At 47.6% G+C, this 20360-nt stretch overlaps 3 protein-coding genes across 7 annotated transcripts in view; all 3 read right to left on the bottom strand.

The window, feature by feature from the left end:
- Positions 1 to 1288, bottom strand: part of Vsig2 (V-set and immunoglobulin domain containing 2) — a 4982-nt gene extending 3694 nt beyond the window's left edge. The window contains exons 1-3 of one of the 2 annotated variants that reach the window (XM_031345108.1): positions 1105 to 1288; positions 521 to 678; positions 71 to 278 (exon numbers count right to left, since the gene is read on the bottom strand). In XM_031345108.1, coding sequence (XP_031200968.1) covers positions 71 to 278; positions 521 to 678; positions 1105 to 1168 — 430 coding nt within the window. In that variant the 5' untranslated portion in view covers positions 1169 to 1288. The remainder of the gene's footprint in view (positions 1 to 70; positions 279 to 520; positions 679 to 1104) is intronic. The other variant, XM_031345109.1, reaches the window with a different exon arrangement.
- An 894-nt stretch (positions 1289 to 2182) lies between these two features.
- Positions 2183 to 13339, bottom strand: Esam (endothelial cell adhesion molecule). Its single transcript, XM_031345395.1, has 7 exons — positions 13142 to 13339; positions 9608 to 9795; positions 6379 to 6580; positions 6034 to 6189; positions 3706 to 3828; positions 3310 to 3436; positions 2183 to 3031 (listed from the first exon to the last, which is right to left on the bottom strand). Exons 1-7 carry the CDS (start codon positions 13209 to 13211, stop codon positions 2713 to 2715), a joined length of 1185 nt encoding a protein of 394 aa, XP_031201255.1. The 5' UTR covers positions 13212 to 13339; the 3' UTR covers positions 2183 to 2712.
- Positions 13340 to 17711: 4372 nt separating this feature from the next.
- Msantd2 (Myb/SANT DNA binding domain containing 2) overlaps positions 17712 to 20360 on the bottom strand; it is a 35069-nt gene continuing 32420 nt past the window's right edge. For 2 of the 4 annotated variants that reach the window (XM_031343218.1, XM_031343219.1), the window contains one exon: positions 17879 to 19200. In XM_031343218.1, the coding sequence (XP_031199078.1) occupies positions 18348 to 19200 (853 nt within the window). In that variant the 3' untranslated portion in view covers positions 17879 to 18347. Of the gene's footprint in view, positions 19201 to 20360 lie in introns of all 4 variants that reach the window. The other 2 variants (XM_031343217.1, XM_031343216.1) reach the window with 2 other exon arrangements.

Genomic DNA, 20360 nt, shown 5'->3' with positions numbered 1-20360 from the left:
GGGGGGGGGGGGGGTATGGGTGGCAGGGTCAGGGTAGGAGAGTGGCTAGTGTACCCCCAGCATGCCTTACCCAGCACAGTAAGGTTAATTAACCCCAACCCGTTGGTGTAGAAATCTGGTGGGTTGTTAACGTTGCAGAGGTAGGTTCCAGTGTCTGAGGGTCGGAGGTCAGTCAGTTTCAGGGTAGCCAATCCTCCTGTGGGTGGGTCGTGGAGAAGACTAGCCCGATCTGCTTTAGAGCCAGAGGGATACAGGTGGCCATTGGTGAAGTACAGAATCTGAGAAGAGGCCCAAGGCATATAAGTCCCTTATATAAGTATACTATCAATCCCACCATCGGGTTCAGTTAATACAGTGGCTGAACCAGAGTACCTCTGCACGGGGGAGTTGGGACTCATGAGCTGTGTGGAAGAGGAAGAGAGAATGAAAGGCCAAAATGGCTGAAGTCCTCCCTTACCTTAATCCTGGGTGAGCCCTCTGTCCCTGGCCAATCCCAGCAGGCACCCTGCCCTCAACTTACAGGCACAGACGCAGAGATGGGCTTCCCCGGCTGCACAAAGCTCCACTCCAAGGCAAAGTTGTCGCCCACCGATGTACTGTAACTGCAGCTCAGCTCAGCCGTCTTGCCCATTGGCATGCTCAGTGGTTCAGTGGGCACAGTCACCTCCACAGCTAGCCCTGGGACCAAGGGACCCCAACAACACAGATCCAGAGGGTCTGTCCCACACTACTGTGGCTGTTTAGAGGCTGGGGCCTCCTTCGCCACAGCACAACCCCCTTCTTCAGTTCAACCCCTTCCCTCCTGAGGTTTCCGGAAGGGAGGAGCCCACGGCCTAACCCGGTTTTTTGTGGGTAAAAGGTCCAAGATTAGGCCAGGTATGAGGATATATTGGCAGAAAAGGAAACAAGAAAAGGTCCTGCAGTGGTAAATCCTCAGATGGCAAGAGAGACCAAACTCACTAGCTTGCCTCTTGCTTCCCCTCCCAGCCTTCTATGCCCCTGCCCTGGCACAGTGGCTCCCAGCTGCAGGAACTAAGCAGGCCTGGGAAGCCCTGCCCTGCCCCCAGCTCTCGCCTTGATCCTGCCCACCCAGCCTCTCCTCACCACTCAGGCACACGAAGCCCAGCAAGTGCCCACAAAGGAAAGCCCAGACCAGGGGCCAGGCCATAGCCACTGCTGTCTCCGGGTCCAGTCCTCTATGGGTCTGAAGGATGTAAAGGGTTGTGTCTAGGAAAGGCCGAAGAGAAGCCGCCTTGTGTTGGGCTGGAGAGAGATTGGCTATCTCAGAGCAAACAAGGCAGAGGCGGGCACCCTCAGGTAAGAAAAATGCTCCTCCCTCCTCCAGGCTTGATTCTGGGATAATTTTTCCTTCCCCCACCGCCAACCTCTGAAGCTATCAGGCCCTAGGAAAGGTGCTGGGCTTGGAGTGGGCACCTTAAAGACAAGGGTTTAGAACTAGCACTTTGCAAGTAAAGCATCCTTAGCAGAAGAGAAGGGCTTATGATACCGACTGTCCAATGATGATGTCACCTTGGCGGCCATAGGTAACAAGCATTTGTTCCAGGAACTGTTACAGACACTATAGAGATTCTCTTCCCACCACTTGCCTGGGATATGAGTCTCTCCAGGGAAACTACACCTACTTCTCCATTCCCAGAGGCACCAGGAACAGAGAACCTGAGATCTGAAGGTCCCATACGTGGTAAGAAAGAACAGGGTAGGATTAGGACATCAATCCACACAACATCTTATGCCTTTCTTCATATGAAAAGGGGGCCTGCTACCCACAGGGTAGGAAGGTTTGCTTGTTAAAGATCCAGTGGCACATGTAAAGAAACATGGGTGAGTTTCCTCCCCCTCTGTCCTGGAGAGGAAGATGCAATAAAGTATGTGGAGACTCAGTCCCACAGTCCCAGAGTTCCAGCAGCAAGTGCCCCAGTTCATCATCACCTTGCTGTTCAGAATAGGTTAGGGGCTCCTTACCCTCAGGCTCTTGGTACTTAGTCTTTCCATGTGACAATGAATGGCCCTTCTACAGACTCTAGAACTATAAGCTAGGAAGCCCTGTGGATGTGTAAAGCCACCTGGATGCACAACCTATGTAGGTAGGATCTACTTCGTAGCCTCCTGAAACTCAACATCAGAGAGGTCCTAGTTGGCAAAAAAGTGATTTCATTACTTGTCCGTGCAAACGAGATGTATCTTTATTGAAATTTGCAAAATAAAAACAAAAACATCAATTTCAAGTCAGGTTTTAAGATGTCTTTCCTATCCCCTGCTCCAACAAAACCCAGCCAAGCCAGCAGGACAGGTTATATTAATACAGGGAAGATGGAGTGAATGGTAAAGGACAGTGTTAGATAAGGGTGTTGTACAAATCACAGAGCCAGGGGCATCGCTGACTGGCAGTCTCCTCCAGAGCCCCTGGAGGGTAGCTGATCTCCGCAGCATTCATCTGGCTTCATAGAGAGAAGCAGGGAGGAAGTGAAGCCTCCTCACTCCCAACTCCCAACCCCAGGTCCATTTCCTCCTATTGTCCTTTGATCCAGATTTTGACTTACTGAGACCCAGTATTCCATCAATAGAAGGAGGTAGGAGCAATGGACTGGAGGTCTAGAATGTGGGCATCCTCCCAAGATTGAGTCCTCTGTGCCACAGGAGACCTTTACAGAAAGGTGAGCTACTAGATGTAGCTAATGAGTGCCTGGGCAATCACACGAGAGACCCAGCCTGACTCTGTGCAGGCACCATCACAGGCACAGCACCCATGCGGCTCAGAGCAGAAGAAGAAACCCCACCTGGGGTCAGGGATACTGCCTGAGGTGGGGGCTCATCTGTCCTGGGCAGTCTTGGTGAGGACAGGGCCTGGCTAGAGACACTGGGTGTGGGAGTAAATGCGCCAGGTCTTGGAGGAGCAGCCTTGGATGGCCGCAGAGCTCGTGCTGAGGTGACGGAAGAAAGTGTCCCATTCTTGGAGATTGTGTCTGAGCCTTTGGTCCAAGGCAAGGTCCTGGGAGCAATGGCGTCTTCCCTAGTCGTCAAATAAGTAACACATCAGAAGCCAAGAGGAGAAAAAGGAGAGGAGTTTCTTGTCTTACTGTTCTTCCATACACATACATCATCATCATCATCCTTCTCTCTCCCTCTCTCCCTCCTTTCCCCTCCCCCCCCTCTCCCTTTAAATCTCCCATAGGAATATTGTTACACCCACTGCACACCTATCTATTATAAATGGGAGAGGCCTGAATTCCCAGATGCCAAAGAAAAGTCAGAAGAGTTTACACCTCCTCAAAGATCAGGGACACCTACTTGATATCATTGGGCAGCTCTTCCAGGGTCTTGCTCCGGCGTTGGTACAACAGGACCAGCCCAGCTATCAGCACCAACCCAACAAAAGTGCCCACAACTGCTCCAGCGACCACCGCAGCCTTGGACCCTGAAAAGGCCTTAGTGTCAGAAAAGGGGTGTCTATCTGTTCCCTGTTCACTCAAGTTCCACCACTCAGCTATCATCCCTTCTCCCTGTTAAGATGAGGGTAGAGGGCTGCCAAGTTGAAAATGGTCAGACACTGACCAAACATCGGTATCCGCCTTTGAGTCCAATTCCCAGTCACGAATCAATGAGAAGCCGCCACAGACAGACCTCTTCTCCCCGGCAAAGCCACCCACAGACCATACTTCTTTACCACACTTACCCCTTACTGACCTGTCATCACATCCAAGGTCACGTTGCACTGGGCAAACCCCACTCTGTTTTGGGCCTTGCAGACATAGACTCCAGACATGGCAGTGGAAAGGTTGGTGAGCTTTAAAGATCCACGGACAGCATCTATGGAACCAATTCAGCTGTCAGTCCAAGGGCTAACTTTTCCATTAAAAACAAACGAACAAACAAACAACCATATATATCATGCCCTAGTTCTGGAATGGTCTCTTTGAGTCTCTGAGAGTCATTGTTTGTCTCTGGTCTCATGAGCAGGAAGAATGTGGCAGCACTCTAGGCTCTGCAGACAGGCTAGCTCAATGCCTGCTCCATTTCTATTCCTCAATTGTCCCAACTGATCTCTGAACAAAAGTGTTATGCAGAAAAAAACCGAATCATCGTTTTGACATTTGTTTCTGAAAGGCAATGTGTGAGAGGGAGGAGGAGGATCAGACAGAAAGATTTGACTAGAAACTGGAAGAGCTGGTATCCCAAATGCTCATGTGACCCTGTGGGTCCCCACTTTTTCATCTGTAAAGTGGGGATAATACTCTTCAGCCACTGGGGTTGTGAGGTGTGGGTAGACTAAGTGTCAGATAGCATGCTGACACTTTGGCTGTTGACTCTGTGCTGAGCCTGGCCTAAGCTCTGTACCTGTTTGTCCTTCACAAGCAACCTACTCACTGAGCCCTCTTAAAAGTTATTATATAATTATTAAAATGCTCAGATGAGGGGCTGGGGAAGTAGTTCAGTAAATGCTGGCCAGTCACCCTAGGGAAATCAATAAGCGTAGATCCCAGTGAGAGAGAGACCCTTTCTCAAAAGCTAAAGTAGATAGCTCCTGTCCCAAGGGTGACAGCTGGCCTCCACACACATACTCAAGCATGCACATTCAACTCATTTCTGAGGAAAAAAGTCAAATGGATCCCGGGGGGTTAGTTCAGTTTAGTTGATGTTTGGTGTATGCAAGACCCTGCATTCTATCCATAGCACCAATAAAATAAAATGGCCCAGTGAAAAGTATAAAGGGGAAAAATAAAAATATTTATGCCCACCACCGACACCCAATAGTGGTTAACACTTTGCTGTACTTCTGTCCTCTTCCCCCACTGATATTTTAAAGTATTTTAAAGTAATACGTTTAGGCCAGTGAGATGCTTCAGTGAGTAAGACACTTGCCACAGGAGCCTGGCCACATGAGTTTAATCCTCTAAAACCCATACAAAAGTGGAGGAGAGGACCAACTCCACAAAGTTCTTCTCAAGCATATATCATGGCACACATACACACCCACCATGTGGACACACACAATAATAATAATAATAATAATAATAATAATAATAATAATAATAATAATAAACTTGCTTAAAATACTTAAAGTAATACTTCAAAATATATCTTCAAAAACAATATCCATGAAGCTGGGTGTAGTGTTGTGCATGTTTAATCCAGCACTTGGGAGACAGAAGCAGCCAGATTTCTGTGAGTTTAAGGTAAGTCTGGTCTATATTTTGAGTTCTAGAACAGACATAGATAGATATATAAGACCCTGCCTCAAAAACAAAACAATACAGCCGGGGGTGGGGCGTGGCGCATGCCTTTAATCCCAGCACTTGGGAGGCAGAGGCGGATTTCTGAGTTTGAAGCTAGCCTGGTCTACAGAGTGAGTTCCAGGACAGCCAAGGCTACACAGAGAAACCCTGTCTCGAAAAACAAAACAAAACAAAACAAAATACAAAAGCAACAACTCTTATTTTATACAATCAAAATTCCATTGCAAAGCCTTAGCAATTAATAATGACCTTTTAAAGTCATCTAATGACTCATATTTCAAATATTCCAGTTGCTGATCATAGTGTATAATCAGAAGGCTGAGGCAGAAGGACCATTAATTTGAGGCCGGTATTAGCTATATATAAGACATGTCGCAAAAACCAAAGAAGCTAGGGGTGTGATTCAGTGGTATAGTGCCTGCCTTTCATGTACAAGGTCCTGAGTTAAATTTGCCAGTATCACACATACACACACACACTACCCCCAACTATTTCTTATAGCTGGTGTGTATAAATCTCATTTTACAAACAAGAGAATGGGGGGAAAGTCACCAAGTTACTGAGTTGCAGGACTGGAACTTGAATCAGGCTGTTTAGTTCCAGACCTCAGTAAGAGTATACCCAGTTCTTAGAAGCTCTGAGCATAGCACCTGCTAATATATCATCTTTCCACGTCCCTTTCTATAAAAGCCTGTCCTCATCACTCTAGTCTGTGAGGAACCTCTCATCTTTCCTCATCTTCAGCCACCATCTCAGAGACCTCAAAGAACAACCTTACCTAAGGCTGGTCCAAAGAAGACCTGGGAGGATGGGGGCAGCCTTTCCCACTGGTATTGAGCAGTAGGTTTACTCCTTGGGGACTTGCAGTTCAATGTCACATTGGTCCCCACATAGGGTACACCCTGTAAACTACAGGATGGAGGAGCTGGAGGAACTAGAGAAGGGAAGACAAGTTAAAATGCATACTCTAAGGGCCCATGGGTTCCGATTCCCCAATCTCTTTAGTCATTCCACCTTTCATCCCAGGTCTTATGCTCAGCCAGTTGACAGGAAGACCTGCTTCACCTCCCCCAACCCCATGCTGCAGTGGAAAAGGATCCAGAGATGTGCCCCTCTTACTCACCCAGCACTTTGAGCTCTATGCTTTTGATGCTGTGGCCCATGCTTGTGCCTTCACCATCAAACACATTGACAGAACAGCGGTAGGTCCCAGAGTCTCCCTCCTGGAGGGCCTCCAGGCGCAGGGACACGTTCCGCGTGGAGATAGAGTGGACCAGGGCTACTCCAGGCTTATTTGACATGGCACCATTAATGTAAGACAACACCTAGTGGGGACAGGACATCTGTTAGTGGTCTCCAATGCATCTGTCAGCATTGTCAGCATCTACTGGCACGTGTCAGCCAGCATGTCTTTCTCCTCCAAAAGGGACTTCCTCACTACTTCTTCACTTGAACCCAGCCTTCTGACCTGAACCACCTTTCATTAACCCATCTTCTCACCCACCCGACTCCAGGTGGTTCTCACTTCCCATGTGGATCATCATCACTTCAGCTTTTATGGTGGCTTTTAGGGGAGCACCATACCAGGAGAAGAAAGAACAATGCAAGAGGAAGCATGTATGAAAAAAAAATTAGATTGTACATTGCAACTTTGTAAGACCTAAAGTTTCTACCTTTAAATGCCACATTTGAGAGAGAGAGAGAGAGAGAGAGAGAGAGAGAGAGAGAGAGAGATTTTTTTAAAAAAGTTTTTTTTCCCCATAATTGAAAAAGGTATGGCTGGGAAGATAACAGTCTCTGACACACTTGTCCTGCACACATGAAGATCTGCATTCAGACCCCAGAACTCATGTTTAAAAATCAAACAAATGGGGCTAGTGAGATGGCTCAGTGGGTAAGAGCACCGACTGCTCTTCCAAAGGTCCTTAGTTCAAATCCCAGCAACCACATGGTGGCTCACAACCACACATAATGAGATCTGATGCCCTCTTCTGAAGACAACTACAGTGTACTTATTTATTAATAAATAGGATTGGAGAGATGGCTCAGTGGTTAAGAGCACTGACTGCTCTTCCAGAGGTTATGAGTTCAAATCCCAGCAACCACATGGTGGCGGGGTGGCTCACAACCATCCATAATGAAATCTGATGCCCTCTTCTGGTGTGTCTGAAGACAGCTACAGTGTACTTACATATAACAATAAATAAATCTTTAAAATAAATAAATAAATCTTTAAAATATCAAAACAAAATCTAAGCATGGTGGAGCATTTAATTTTTAAGAGCACTATGCAGTTTCTTAACCATTCAAGTACAGTAATGTCTGATATGGTTGGGATGGAATTGGAATGGCAAAGTGAACTGATATGCAGCATCTAACAGGTTAGAAGAACCACCACACACGCCTCACAAATGTCTTCCACAGAGTCAATACAGTATCAGCCATTAACCTAGCATACAGAGTGTGTTAAAATGGAAAAGAGGCAATGAGAAAAATAGCTACGTTAGAAAGACCAACCCTTTAAAAAGACCAAAACATTTGCAGTTTCTCCTGTTGATCCCCTAAAACATTTCACCTTCAAGGCTGTCTACTTTGTTCCAAGAACTGACTTTCTCCCCAACACCTTCCTAAATATCCAAAGACTGTACTGACCAGTGTCATTTTACTTTTTCTCTCCTGACAAATATTCTAGAAGCTGATATAGGGTCATATAAGTGGAGCCCTTATAACTCTGAGGCTGAAAATCCGCAGACAGGTGGTCTCTGAGACTTGCTAGCAAGCCAGCATAGACCAGTGGGTGAGCTTCAGGGCTACTAATATGAGACCCTGTTTCAAAAAAAGGATAGATAGCACCTGAAGAATGATGCCCAAAGTTTGACTTTTGGCCTGCACTTGAGCACACACACACACACACACACACACAGAGAGAGAGAGAGAGAGAGGAAGAGAGAGAGAGAAAGAGAGAGAGAGAAAGAGAGATACATCAGTATGCATACACATCCAAACATGCATATACACACACAAAATTTAAATGGGGTGTTGAACAAGAGTGCCTGCCTTGCCCTAGTGTATTCAGGAATTCCCAGGTTCCATACCCTGCACTTGTGAGGCAGAAGCAGAGGCAGGCACATCCCTGGGAGTTCGAGGCCAACCTGGTCTACATAATGAATTCCAGGACAGCCAGGACTATATAGAGACACGCTGACAAAGAAAGGGAGAGAAAGAAAGAAAGAAAGAAAGAAAGAAAGAAAGAAAGAAAGAAAGAAAGGAAAGGGAAGGAAAGGAAAGGAGGGAGGGGGAAGAGAAAAACAAACACAAAGCCCAAGACAATTAGATCAAATTATTTCCTTGAATACATTTTCCAAGACCATGCAAGGGATATGTACAGTGAAAGAATCTGAAAATGGTTTCATTTAGTTTCTGGGTGAAAGAACCACTGAGTTCCAGTCCTGTGTAGTGGAGGAAAAGAGATGCCAAGTAATGGCAGGAGGAGATATAAAGAATTTAGGGGTTTGGGGCTGGCAAGATGGCTCACTCAAAATGGCTCACTGTTAGGAAAAAAAAATGACATTGCCACCAAGCTGATGATCTGAGTTCAGTCTCTGGAAGTCACATAAAGATAGAAGGAAAGAACTGACTCCTGAAAGTCTATCTCTGAATTCTGTCCTAGCACCAGGGCCTGTAAAGCCCATTCTACACAAACATCGTGAGGACAACGATTGAAAATGGCAGATGGGGGCTGGGGAGATGGCTCAGCGGTTAAGAGCACTGACTGCTCTTCCAGAGGTCCTGAGTTCAATTCCCAGCAACCACATGGTGGCTCACAACCATCTGTAATGAGAACTGATGCCCTCTTCTGGTGTGTCTGAAGACAGCTACAGTGTACTTAGATATAATAATAAATAAATCTTTAAAAAAAAAAAAAAAGAAAAAAGAAAATGGCAGATGGATCCAGGAAGAGATGTGGCCTATACTTGACAATCTGAAGCCCAGAAAATGTCAGCACACAGCATGTAGACCTTTTGAAACTGGTGACGCAGGGATGGTGCCCCCTGCCTTTAATCTCAGCACTCAGGAAGTAGAGGCATACAGGTCTCTGAGTTTTGAGGCCAGCTGGATATACAGGATGAGACCAAAAAGAAAAAGTTGTGTTTTACTCACACCATGTTTCTTCTATCCTCAGCCCCACCCCAAGCCCGGCCCACCCCCACTCCCGGGCTTTTACCACAGGTGCTTTGTACCACAGTTTTGTGTACTGGGTTTCACAATGAGAACCAACATTGACATTGTGATATTTCTGCCAACTCATCCCTACACCCCTAAATTATCATTGGCTAAGATTTTCCCCTCACCTGGTTTGGTTCCTTCCCTTCTTGTTCCAAAAACCAAATCAGGAGGGGCACCTCCCAGGGGTGGGATGACGACTCCTCCCGGGCCATCGTGTACCAGACGGGGAGCACCACTTCTTCTCCCTCTACCGCCTCCAATTTGTTGAGGCCCGGGGGCACGTGCAGCTCCATCTGAGCCCGTGAGAAGGCAGCTGAAACACAGAGCGAGGAGGTTGTGAGCTCCTAGGCTGGGCTCCCTGGTCAGCCGAAGGAGCTTGCCTAACTTCCGTCGCTTAAGGGAAAAACATGTCCCTCGAGGACAAAGCCTGGAGACCTCTTTCCCAGGGTCGAGCTTCTCCTCACTCCTTAGAGTAGGGATGGGACCACATTTCTGTGTATTCTTTCTAATCCCGAGGTACAGAGTCTGAGCAGACTCACCTCCAGGAGGGCGATTCCAGAAGGGAAAGCAGACCTGATTTTGACCCACACCCCCGCGGCACGCACTTGCTCCTCCAGTCTCCTTGGTGAAAGGCAAGGGAGAATGGAGATGCCAGCCCAGGTCAGCCAGAGCTTCTCAAGCCCTAGCTTGCAACCGGATGGCAGATCGCGACGTTGTTACTCATTAACCTCGCGGCTCCCTCTGAACTCCGAGAGCTAGCCTGAGCCCTGCGCTCTCCAAAGCTCCAGCGCCTGCTGGTGACTAAGAGAATCCCAGGCTTCCGCTCAGTCCCATTGAGTCAGCTACCCTAGGGAAACGCACGGCCTGAGACTCAGCCAAACCCTCAAGGACACTTTTGGGAGTCCTGGTTATCAAAGCCACAGAGTTATAGGAAGTTTCAGGATGCGAGGTGAGGACATTCTTCCCACAAGTACAAAACTTCCCCAGCGTGTTTTGGGGAGGTGGAAGAGAGTGTCCCCTTCGGTTAGGGGGACACTGATGACACTCCAGTGTGTCGAGAACACTTGCTTTCCGTCCTTCGGAGATGCGAGAGGGAGTGGAGTGCTAAAGCCTTTGGGGAAATAACTTTGGGTTAGCACAGAGCCGAGCCTGGGGACACCGGCGGCTCTCGCGCTGGGCCCTGCCCTTCCCGGATCATAGCATTCTGCACGCAGGACAAGCTGCCACCTTGGGGAAGGTGAGCGGGCAGCCGAGGCTCGGAGGTCCCAGACTATCAGCGCCGGCAAAACCAAGCGGAAGGCCAGGGAGACTTAGAACCCTACCCAGCCAGGATGCGCGCCTCCCCCATCCCTTCCCAGCTGCGTCTTGACCAAGGCTCCCACCCCTATTCCTTGTCCTTCGTGGCACCCCCCCCCCCACCCCTGACATTTCCTGGCGGGTCCCTGCAATCGGAGCAGGAAACTTGCGCCCGCCGATAAGGCAGAAGACAATGAAGCCGGACCCGCTAGACCGGAGGCTCTGCAGGCGAAAACAACCCCGCCTTGAGAAGGTCCACTTCCCCCCAGGGACTCCGCCTGCAGGTTGTTCCGCCAGGCGCACCAGGAGCCTCCAGGCTGCCGCGCTTCCCAGATTTCTCGCGGTAAGGCTAGTAAGACGAGGGAAGTATCTCTCATCAGACAGACTCGAGCTTCCCTCCCCAAGAGCGCCCTAGCTACCTCTTCCAGGTTTTGCACTTGCAGTTTGCAAAGTGAGGGGCAGGGGCTGGGAATGGGAGGTGAGATGCAGCGGTGGACACACTTGCTTCGATGAGCAAGGGGCTCCTGGGATTTCCCAGGCCTCTGCTCTAGCGGCACTTGGAACAGAAGAACCCCCTAACTGATCAGACCTTTTTGTGACTGGGTGCCGCAAGGAATAAAATGGGGAGTTGCTGAGTTTCAAAGAAGGGCTCCTGGGCTGCTCAAGAATAGCATCATTTGGCCCAGTCTGAGACCAGAGAGAGAGAGAGAGAGAGAGGGCGAAAGAGAGAGAGAGAGAGAGAGAGAGAGAGAGAGAGAGAGAGAGAGAGAGAGAGAGAGAGAGAGAGAGAGAGAGCAGGCCAAGGGCCTAAGAAGAGCAAATGGGCCCTGCTCCCCAGAGCTACTATTTTTAGTTTCCCTCTTTCTCTGAGAAACTCCCCTTATGGGCTTCTCACGCTCCAGGGGCAGTTCTGAGCCACGAAAGAGCACATGGAGCAGGAGGGCCTTGTTGCCTTGTGCCTTCCCCAGGAGCAGTGAGCGCATTTAACTCTCCAGAGGCCAAGAAGGGCAACCTTCATGACATCAGTAGCAACTCAGGTTCTAGATCTCTGATATGACAAAAACAAAGTCAAAGCTGAAAGAGAAAAAAGGAGGGGCCACGGGTGACCTACAGAGGATGCCTACATAGGTTTTTGTTGTTGTTGTTGTTGTTGTTGTTTTCTCCCTTACTTGGAGGCTGACACTGCCCTCTCCAACAAGTTGAGGAAGAATGCAGGAAAGAAACAAGCTGAGGATGAAGGTGCAAAAAAGCAGAGCTGAGAAACTGAAGAAGGAACAGGAAACACTCCAAGCTCTGGAGCGAAGGGTGAGGAAGCTCATGGGACTCATCATCTGGGAACCTTAAGATCTCATGCCCTCAACAGCACTAGGACACAGACCAGGCTGAAAGAGACCGTGGGCAGGAACAGGGAGATCCCCATCAATGTCGCTGAATTTACTCTACATTCTTCCAGGTCTTACTTGCTCTGACATCCTCTAGCCCACGGAAGGTGCTAAAGCAGAGGATCCCAAACTCATATAGCTAAACAGCCTGGGGAGTAGCTTATAATGAACTTAGTTCCTCCTGAGTCATTTCTCTCCAGATACAGTACTGGGCCACCTTCAGCTCCAGCTGAAGCTAGTTGTCCTGGGAAGCTCATCCAGGCACTTGCTTCAGGAGGTTTCCTTCTTCTTGGACCCTTTGTCACCCTGTCCCAATTTTCTTCAGTTCCTTTGGATCTGAGAAAAGATAAGGACGATGGTAGACCTGAAAATGTACTGTGTGACGGGAGTCTGAGCAACTGACCTCTTCCCGAATTTCCTGTGTCTGAATGACCTCATGGTCAGGCTTTGGGGGCATCTCCTTTGATTTCCAGGGCAGGAAGCAGGAGGGAAAGAAAGGAACTTGGTGGGGGGAAATGCTGGGACGTGAAGTACTGCTCGAAGTGCTTGCGTCAAGGCTGAGGACCAGGCATTCATTCCCCCAGGGATCTTCCACACCAGCTTGAATGAGGGATGCGGGGTGGGGAGGGGGGACTGGAACTAAGTCCTTAAGCTCTCTAGTCACTGTCTCATCCAGTGCCTCAGCTTATCCAGCTGTGATGAGTGGGGGTGGACAGGAATAACTGCCTTAACTCATCCCAGAGGTCTTGCCTGGAGATTCCTTTATCCCCCTTCCCAACACCACACACCACACCAAAGCTGGAAGCCGTTATAGCCACAGAAGGCAGAAAGTGTAGCACGAAACAGGGATGCTGAGAAATGGAGAGTAATGAGGAAAGACAAGAATGTCGAACAAAAGTCCCTTCAGACCCACTCCCTAAAGTCCTCCCTAGGATCAGATTTTCCTGACCAAAGCCCCTCCAGACCCGGTGTTTGACTCACCAAGGGTACTCAGTCCCAGGAACAAAACCCGCAGCAAACTGGTCTCGGGGGTTCCAGCCGGAAGAATCATGACCCTACTCGGCCCGGAGTACTCAGGGACCGTTGGGCACACAGTGTCTACAGGTGCTATGGGTGAGCGGCGGCAACCCGAATGTGCACAGGAACCAGGCTACTGACAAGGGTGGTTCCAACCCAAGTCAGCGGGTATGCGGATGGGGAGGTGGGGTGGAGACCGACTGGACAGGGGCGGGGCATTCAAAGGGGTGGAGAGGTCACCGTCCTGCCCGGCGCGGCGCGCTAGTGACCCGCAGTGGGTGGGAGGAGAGCTCTCCCTGGGCTCGAACAGCCGGATCCGGGATCCGGCGGCCTCTACCCGGTTACCCTTCAGACTGGGGTCGGCGAAGTCGTGGCACATCATGAACCAGCCCTGAGAGTAAGAAGGAACCACTGTCCTGAGTCAGACCTCCGCGCAGGTGTCTGACATTGAGGGTAAAAAGGGAGGAATGGGGACTAACCTAAATCTAAGAAGCCACACTCACCCGACACTAAAAGCCCTGCATCTGCGGCCAGAACGGCCAGCTCCAAGCCTGCCATGCCGCATCCTGAATCAAACCAGGGCGCCCTTCTCGGAGGAAGAGGGGAGCCCCGCCCCCTTGTGTGGTGTGGGTTCAGGTGGGTCAGACGTAGCGGCTGAGATGAGGATTCGAACACTATTAGCCCAGAGCCCTCTCCACCCGGTTCAGGCCCGAAGCTTCTGTGGAGGATTTAGCTCCGACGCCACAGGCCTTCCTTCTCCTAAGGCGAGAGAGGGGCCGGATCTCCAGAATTCCAGAAACTGAGGCCCGAGGTGGGGAAACTTTGCCTCATTGCTGCGAACACGGAAGACCCGGTACAAGGTAGACGAGCAGGAAACTGAGGCAACGGTCCTCAGCTCCTCGTCCTAACTGTTCACAGGCTTAATGCTGACCAGGGAGGAGGGAGCAGCTGCAGGAGGACGGGATATAAATAATTTCCCTTCCTTCTGTCCAGGCGCTGGTGTCTTCGCAGCTGCCCATCCTTGTAGTGAACGGCTTAGGCCAGCTCTGATCCTTTAATCCCCAGGACTAGATCTTTCCTCTGTGAATTTAATTTCAACCCCACACCCATCCCATGTCATGGGGCGGGGTCGGGGGGGGGGGGAAGCACCTCTGCGCCCCCTGATGGCCGAGGCTGCTTTCAGCAGGGAACGCACCGGTTTCTACCCTAACAGCCAATAAATAAAAATAATGCTTCAAGTATTTAGTCAGGGCTTCGCTGAGCAGGGCAGAAGGCATAGCCACGGATTTCTGGTGTGGCCTGTTCCAAGGGAGCAGAGCTGTCAGGCAGTAGAGACAGCCGGGCCTTCTCATCTGTACACACCCATGAGCTCCAGTTTTGTGCTTTTTCTGCCTGTAGAGTCCCTGCGGCTTCTTCCTAGTGTAGCCAGCCTGGCTCCTCTTCAAATACCAGTCATGCAGTGGCTCTACGAAATGCCTATACAAACACTAGACTGCTCCTGACATCTATGGAATCCACCTCTTAGCAGCTCAGCCAAGAGGCAGAGACCTTCAAACTTTGGACTGCCAAAGGGTCACCACCCTTGGGGATGGGCTGTCTTGGTTTTCCTTGCCTATCAGATTTTTCTAGATTTGAGAATACTAAAAAACATTAAAAAAAAAAAGTGTATGGGCATTGTGCCGGCATTTATCTGCACCACATTCGTGCAGTGCCTGTAGAGGCCAGAAGAGGGTGTCGGATCCCCTGGCACTGGAGTTGATGGTCGAGTTTGAACTGCCCTGTGCGCAGATGCAATCAAGCAAGCCCCAGTGCTCAGGAAGATCCTTACCTTAACCACAAAGCCATGTCTTCAGTTCCATACGTTACCTCTTTCAAACATCCCTCATTTGTTGCCTGGACCGCGTTGTCACTCCAAATGAATAACTCCTCCCAGGAAAAGGAAGTGCAAAGCTTTGGCTCTTGGCTAGTGACACTGAAGGGTCTGATGACACAATTGTGTCCATCCCTGCCCAGGAGCTGCTTCCCAAAATCAAAATCAGCCACAAGGATCTAAGGAGACTGACTGTCTTGTAGCACAGAATTCTCAGGCTTTTACCCCTGACTTTTCCTCATTGTCCCCTATTCTAACCACTTCTGATCCTGAGGAAGTCAAAAACTAAACATTCGATGAGTGCAAGCTAAGTTCATAATTCATAGGTTTCTCTTTTTTTTTTTAAGATTTTTTTATTTTTATTTTTTATGTGTATGAGTACACTGTAGCTGTACAGATGGCAGTGAGTTATCACGTATGTGGCTGCTGTTGATCTCAGGACCTCTGCCAGCCCCGCTCCTCCATGTAATTTACTGTAGCTGTCTTCAGACACACCAGGAGAGGGCGTCCAGTCTCATTACAGGTGGTTGTGAGCCACCATGTGGTTGCTGGGATCTGAACTCAGGACCTTCGTTAGAGCAGTCAGTGCTCTTACCTGCTGAGCCATCTTGCCAGCCCTAATTCATAGGTTTCTCTCAACCACACTTCATCTAAGATCTTACAAAGAATTTATAATTTGGGCTGGAAAGATGTCTCACACCAGTCAAGGGTACTTGTTGGTCCTGCAAAGGACAAAAGTTCAATTCACAGCATCCACGTGGTACAACCATCTATAACCCCAATACTACGAGGGAACCTGATGCTTCTAACCTCCACACATGTGGTAGGAGGAGGCAAAACACTCATACACATAAAAACAATTTAAATTTTTTAAAAAAAATTTTTTTCCAGAAGTAGAAAAAAAAAATCCTTGATTAAAAGGGCCTCTCTCCCTCCTGGATCTGATACAAGGCCTACTTAAGGTCTTAGTCCCCTTGTCTATAGCAATGCTCTGTTACCTGCATGTGTCTGCACATGTGTCTCCTAGCCTAGAGACTCTGGTCAGATAGGATACTCCTATCAGCAAGCCACTGTCCTCACAAACCTGTTTCCCAAAGCTCAGTTTTGTCCTCTTCCCTGACCTTTAATCCATTTCTAGGCACACGGAAACTCAGGCTTGATCTTATCTTTGCCCTCCATCTTGGTCATGATCTAACAAGGAGTCCAACAAGGCCACGATCCCATTTTTGCAGATATAGAAAGTCCTCACCAACTGTTCCTGAAATATTCTGCCCCGTCAATTAACTACTAGCCAAGGAGAGGGATAGAGGTAGGTAAAGTTCAGCAACTATTAATGATAGTTCTGGACAAGTCAGTGGTCACACTGGAGGGGCCATGCAGTGAGTGTTCCTGGTAATTTTGTTTCACCAGTTTCAGCACTGGTGACTATGAAATTACTGCTGTATGACCATCAGTGCATCCTCCCCTAAGAACCAAAGTGTAAACCCACAACAATCTCCCAAGGCCCCTACATACAAATGCTGCACACACTGAGAGCAGGTGCTTCGCTGACAGTCCCAGGGTATTTATATTCTCCCTCAAGTGGCACCTATTTTTAGCAGCTTATGTTAGAAAAAGAAGTAACGCCTTAAGCCCAGATTCAAATAACACAGACCATCCCAGTGGTTAAAATCACTAGAAAAATACATAAGCGTCAATTAGCCGAGTGGTATCAAATTAAGGGGGAGGGGAATCACTGATTTGACATCATTTTGAGGGTTGTAGAAAAATAATTTTTTTAAATATGCAATTTTATTTTTAGTTTTTTGAGACAAGGTCTGTGTGGCCCTGGCTGTCCCTCGAACTTGTCTATCCCCAAACTCAAGAGATCCATCATCCTCTGTGTCCCAAACGCTGGCACTAAAGGACCACCACTACCTTCTGGCTTGTGATTTTACTTTCAACAGTACAGAAAATCAGGGCTTATGGGTTCTCACCTGGACTTGCTGCCCATTTAAAGCAGAACACTTGAGCAATGTTGAGGAACCACTGAAGATAAATAACCCAAGTTCCTGCAATCCTTGACTACCAGGGACTATTCTTAGCCATGGGTACTAACCTCCAAGTGGAATGGCACCTGACCCACTGGAGTCTCAGAAAAGGATCATGCGTGCGTCACTGCCTAATGGACAGGCACCTTCCAGTTTCTTCTCTCAAGGACCATGCTTCAAAGGCATTAGTACTGTATTTCTATTGCATCCTCATTTTCTTTTCTTTAGATACAGCAAGATGGCATCAAGTTTGTCCTTTCACTACTTAGGAGACTTACCCCGATTAATAAGTGAAAAAGATGAGGAATCAAAGTGTCTTACAGTAAATTTATACTGCTAAAGTTAGAAGAAATAGAAAAGAAATGACCTCTGGAACTGATAAGAAATTACTATTCTCATTGTTAATATACAGAGAAAATAGTGCATTTGTGGAGTTAGGGGGGTCTGGTCCTTCCTTTTCTTCTCTTTCCAGTACTGGAGATAGAACCCCTGGCCTTGTACATCTAAGACAAGCACCTACTACTGGCCACATACAGCCTCTGTCTGTCCATTCTTACAGCAAAGCCAGACAGATTCCCACAAACAGTGCAGCCACATTTTGCTACAAAAGGCTCAACTACCACACCAAAGAAGTCAGGAATTCCTTTCTTTTTTTTTTTTTTAAGTTTTAATGGCAACACAACCATAAAAGTTGGTACATCACATAAACAAAAGTCTTTGCAGGCAACACTGATTAGAAATAGTAAAACACTTGGTTGGTGAAAAAATGAACTCTAAATTATATACAATAGTAGCTAAAGGTAATATTCAAAAACAGTTTTATTTACTGTGACTCAATTTACTTGCCATTATCTATTGCTTATTTATTCAAGGTTGTAAATAATACTTATAGAGATGTGTAAAAATGAAACAGTGAAAAAAATACAATTTTCAATTTCATATGAAACTCAAAGTATAAGTTTTGTCCAATATGGAATGTACCTACATTTGTTTATATCAAGGCTCTAAAATTGGTTTTAAAATCGATGTTTTCTTTTTGTAAAAAAGAACTGACCCACCATGCAAGACCTGCTTGCTCAAAATGAGCATTTCAGGCGAGGTCTGCTTTTTTCTGCCCAGAGTCTACTATGATTTCTTAGAGGTTGTATTGGTCTCATCGTGGAAGGAGCTCCCATGAGAGTCCGACGGCAGCATCTGGATGTGGGGTAGTCTGGGTAACAGGAAGAAGGGATGAGAATGCACAAGCCCAAATCCTTATGAAGGATGACACTCAGTTGTTAAATTTTAAGGGGTATCCGATGGCTTTTTCCAGACACTCAACTAATGAGCCGGCGGAAAGAAAATCCCTCTCTACTTCTACAAATTTGATATAGATGGATTTGGGGGAAACTCCAGGATCCACGATACAGTTCTGAGACAAAAACCCATTAATACCAACCCAGTCTTTACTGAAGGTTTTGGTATTTGCTTGAAAATGTAAAAACAAGCACTGCTGCAGAGTCCTGCCTTCAGCAATACCGAGGTAGCAGTAGATGATCCGAGTGGGCTCCACCTCCACCTGTAACGAGGCTTGTGCTGAGAGGGTTTCCAGGTCAGCTCGGCCCTCCTTCCCTGGGTCCAGGGCATGGCGCTCCACATCTGGTGAGAGGGGCCTCTCAATACATTCTTCATAGCCAATGGCATAAAGGCCTGGGGTTTTGGGAATCCCTCCTGGCAATAAATACTGAACGACATTGCCCCCAGTTGGCTTGGAGTGGGCAATGGGTATCCAGTCAATCTCCATGTGCAGCTCTAGGCACCTTGCCTCACTGATGGTGATCTCTAAAAATTTGTAGTAAACATTTTTCCAGTTCATTTTTTGCACCCGGGTCATAATGATCCGTCCCTCAGGCTTCTCAGAGTTGAAGTACTCCCGAAGACGCTTGCCAAGGGGCACCTGTGAGCTGATCTCAGCATAATGGTAACGGATTTCCTCTTTCCAACGAGTGTTATAGCCAATTCCAAAAATGGCCAACTTATTGGAAAGATGGAGCCTTGAAAAGTCTGTCCAGCTCTGAAACAGTTCCCACTTCAACTGCACTGACTCCAAAATCTGTACAATATTCTGCATGGTGTCTCGCTTCCTAGAAAGAGAAGTTAACAGTCAAATTCTTCAAGTGTCTAGAACAGCAACATCTAACAGAATTTTCTATGAAGGTGTAAATGTTAAGTACCTAGACTGCCCACTAAAGGAGCCACTAGAACTTAAAATACAGTCAACAGGAATGAAATGTTACATTTAAACACCCACATTCAGAAAGGCTTCCATGCTAGGTCACTGCACTGAATGTCAGAAATACCTCCAAAAGTTCCTAGAATTACAAACAGCTTTTCATGGTCGCAGATCAATTTTAATAAATAAAAATACTTATGTTCCTATGATTTCATGGACTGTGAATCTCTGGAAAATTATTACTGTGCATATATACATGAGCTGTGTCATTTGTGTGGAGCCCAGAGGAAAACTTTGAATTTATTTTTCTCCTTCCATTTTCCCATGCATTCTGGAGACTGAACTCAGCTGTACCCACTAAACCTGGTCACTGACCATGCCAGGGTCATGGCTTGTTTGTTTATTCAAGAGAGTCTCTCTCTGTGAGTAGCTCTGGCTGTCCTGGAACTTGTCTGGCCTTGAACTCAGGCTTGACCCTCCTCCTGCCTTTGCCTCTCTAGCATTTGAATTAAAGGCGGGCGTCACCTTCAGAACAAAGTTCCAAAGGCAAAGAACACTTTAACACAAAATGCCAGTGCTGCCCCAAACAAAACCTTCATTTTTAACACAGAATTTGAGAGCCAGTAATTTTTCACACATGTTTTGAAGGAAAATAAGTACATGGTTATGACTAAGGACCTAATACAAGAACAATATACCACTCCAACGAACATTAAAGGTGATATTGCAGAAATGCTTCAATTATGACTTGCATAACTAGCAGATTAAGATAGAACATGCTATGGAATTCATATTCCACAAGCTACTTAAATAATGTATTGACTGATACCTCATGTAATTTACATAAGAAACAATTATAATTTGTTTCTTGCTGGAAATGATGGTGTACACCTTTAATCTTGGCACCTACAAGGCTGAGGCAAGTAGATCTCTGAGTTCAAAGCCAGCCTGGTCTATATGGTGAGTTGTTCCTGGACAACCAGGGCTATGCAGAAAGGGGGAGGGGAGAGAGAGAATGAAAGAAGGGAAGGAGGAAGGAAGGGGAAGGAGAAGGGGAAGGGGAAGGGGAGG

Source organism: Mastomys coucha, unplaced genomic scaffold (genome assembly GCF_008632895.1).
Source record: "Mastomys coucha isolate ucsf_1 unplaced genomic scaffold, UCSF_Mcou_1 pScaffold23, whole genome shotgun sequence".
Taxonomy (NCBI): domain Eukaryota; kingdom Metazoa; phylum Chordata; class Mammalia; order Rodentia; family Muridae; genus Mastomys; species Mastomys coucha.
The sequence above is the reverse complement of the archived record's forward strand: the minus strand, read 5'-3'. Positions and strand labels throughout refer to the sequence as shown.

Coding starts and splice junctions, on each gene's coding strand:
- Esam (XM_031345395.1), bottom strand. CDS start 13,211: ATGATTCTTCCGGCTGGAACCCCCGAGACCAGTTTGCTGCGGGTTTTG. Junction 9,796..13,141: donor CCTGGGACTGAGTACCCTTG/GTGAGTCAAACA, acceptor TCTGTGTTTCAG/CTGCCTTCTCACGGGCTCAG. Junction 6,190..6,378: donor CATAGAGCTCAAAGTGCTGG/GTGAGTAAGAGG, acceptor TCCCTTCTCTAG/TTCCTCCAGCTCCTCCATCC.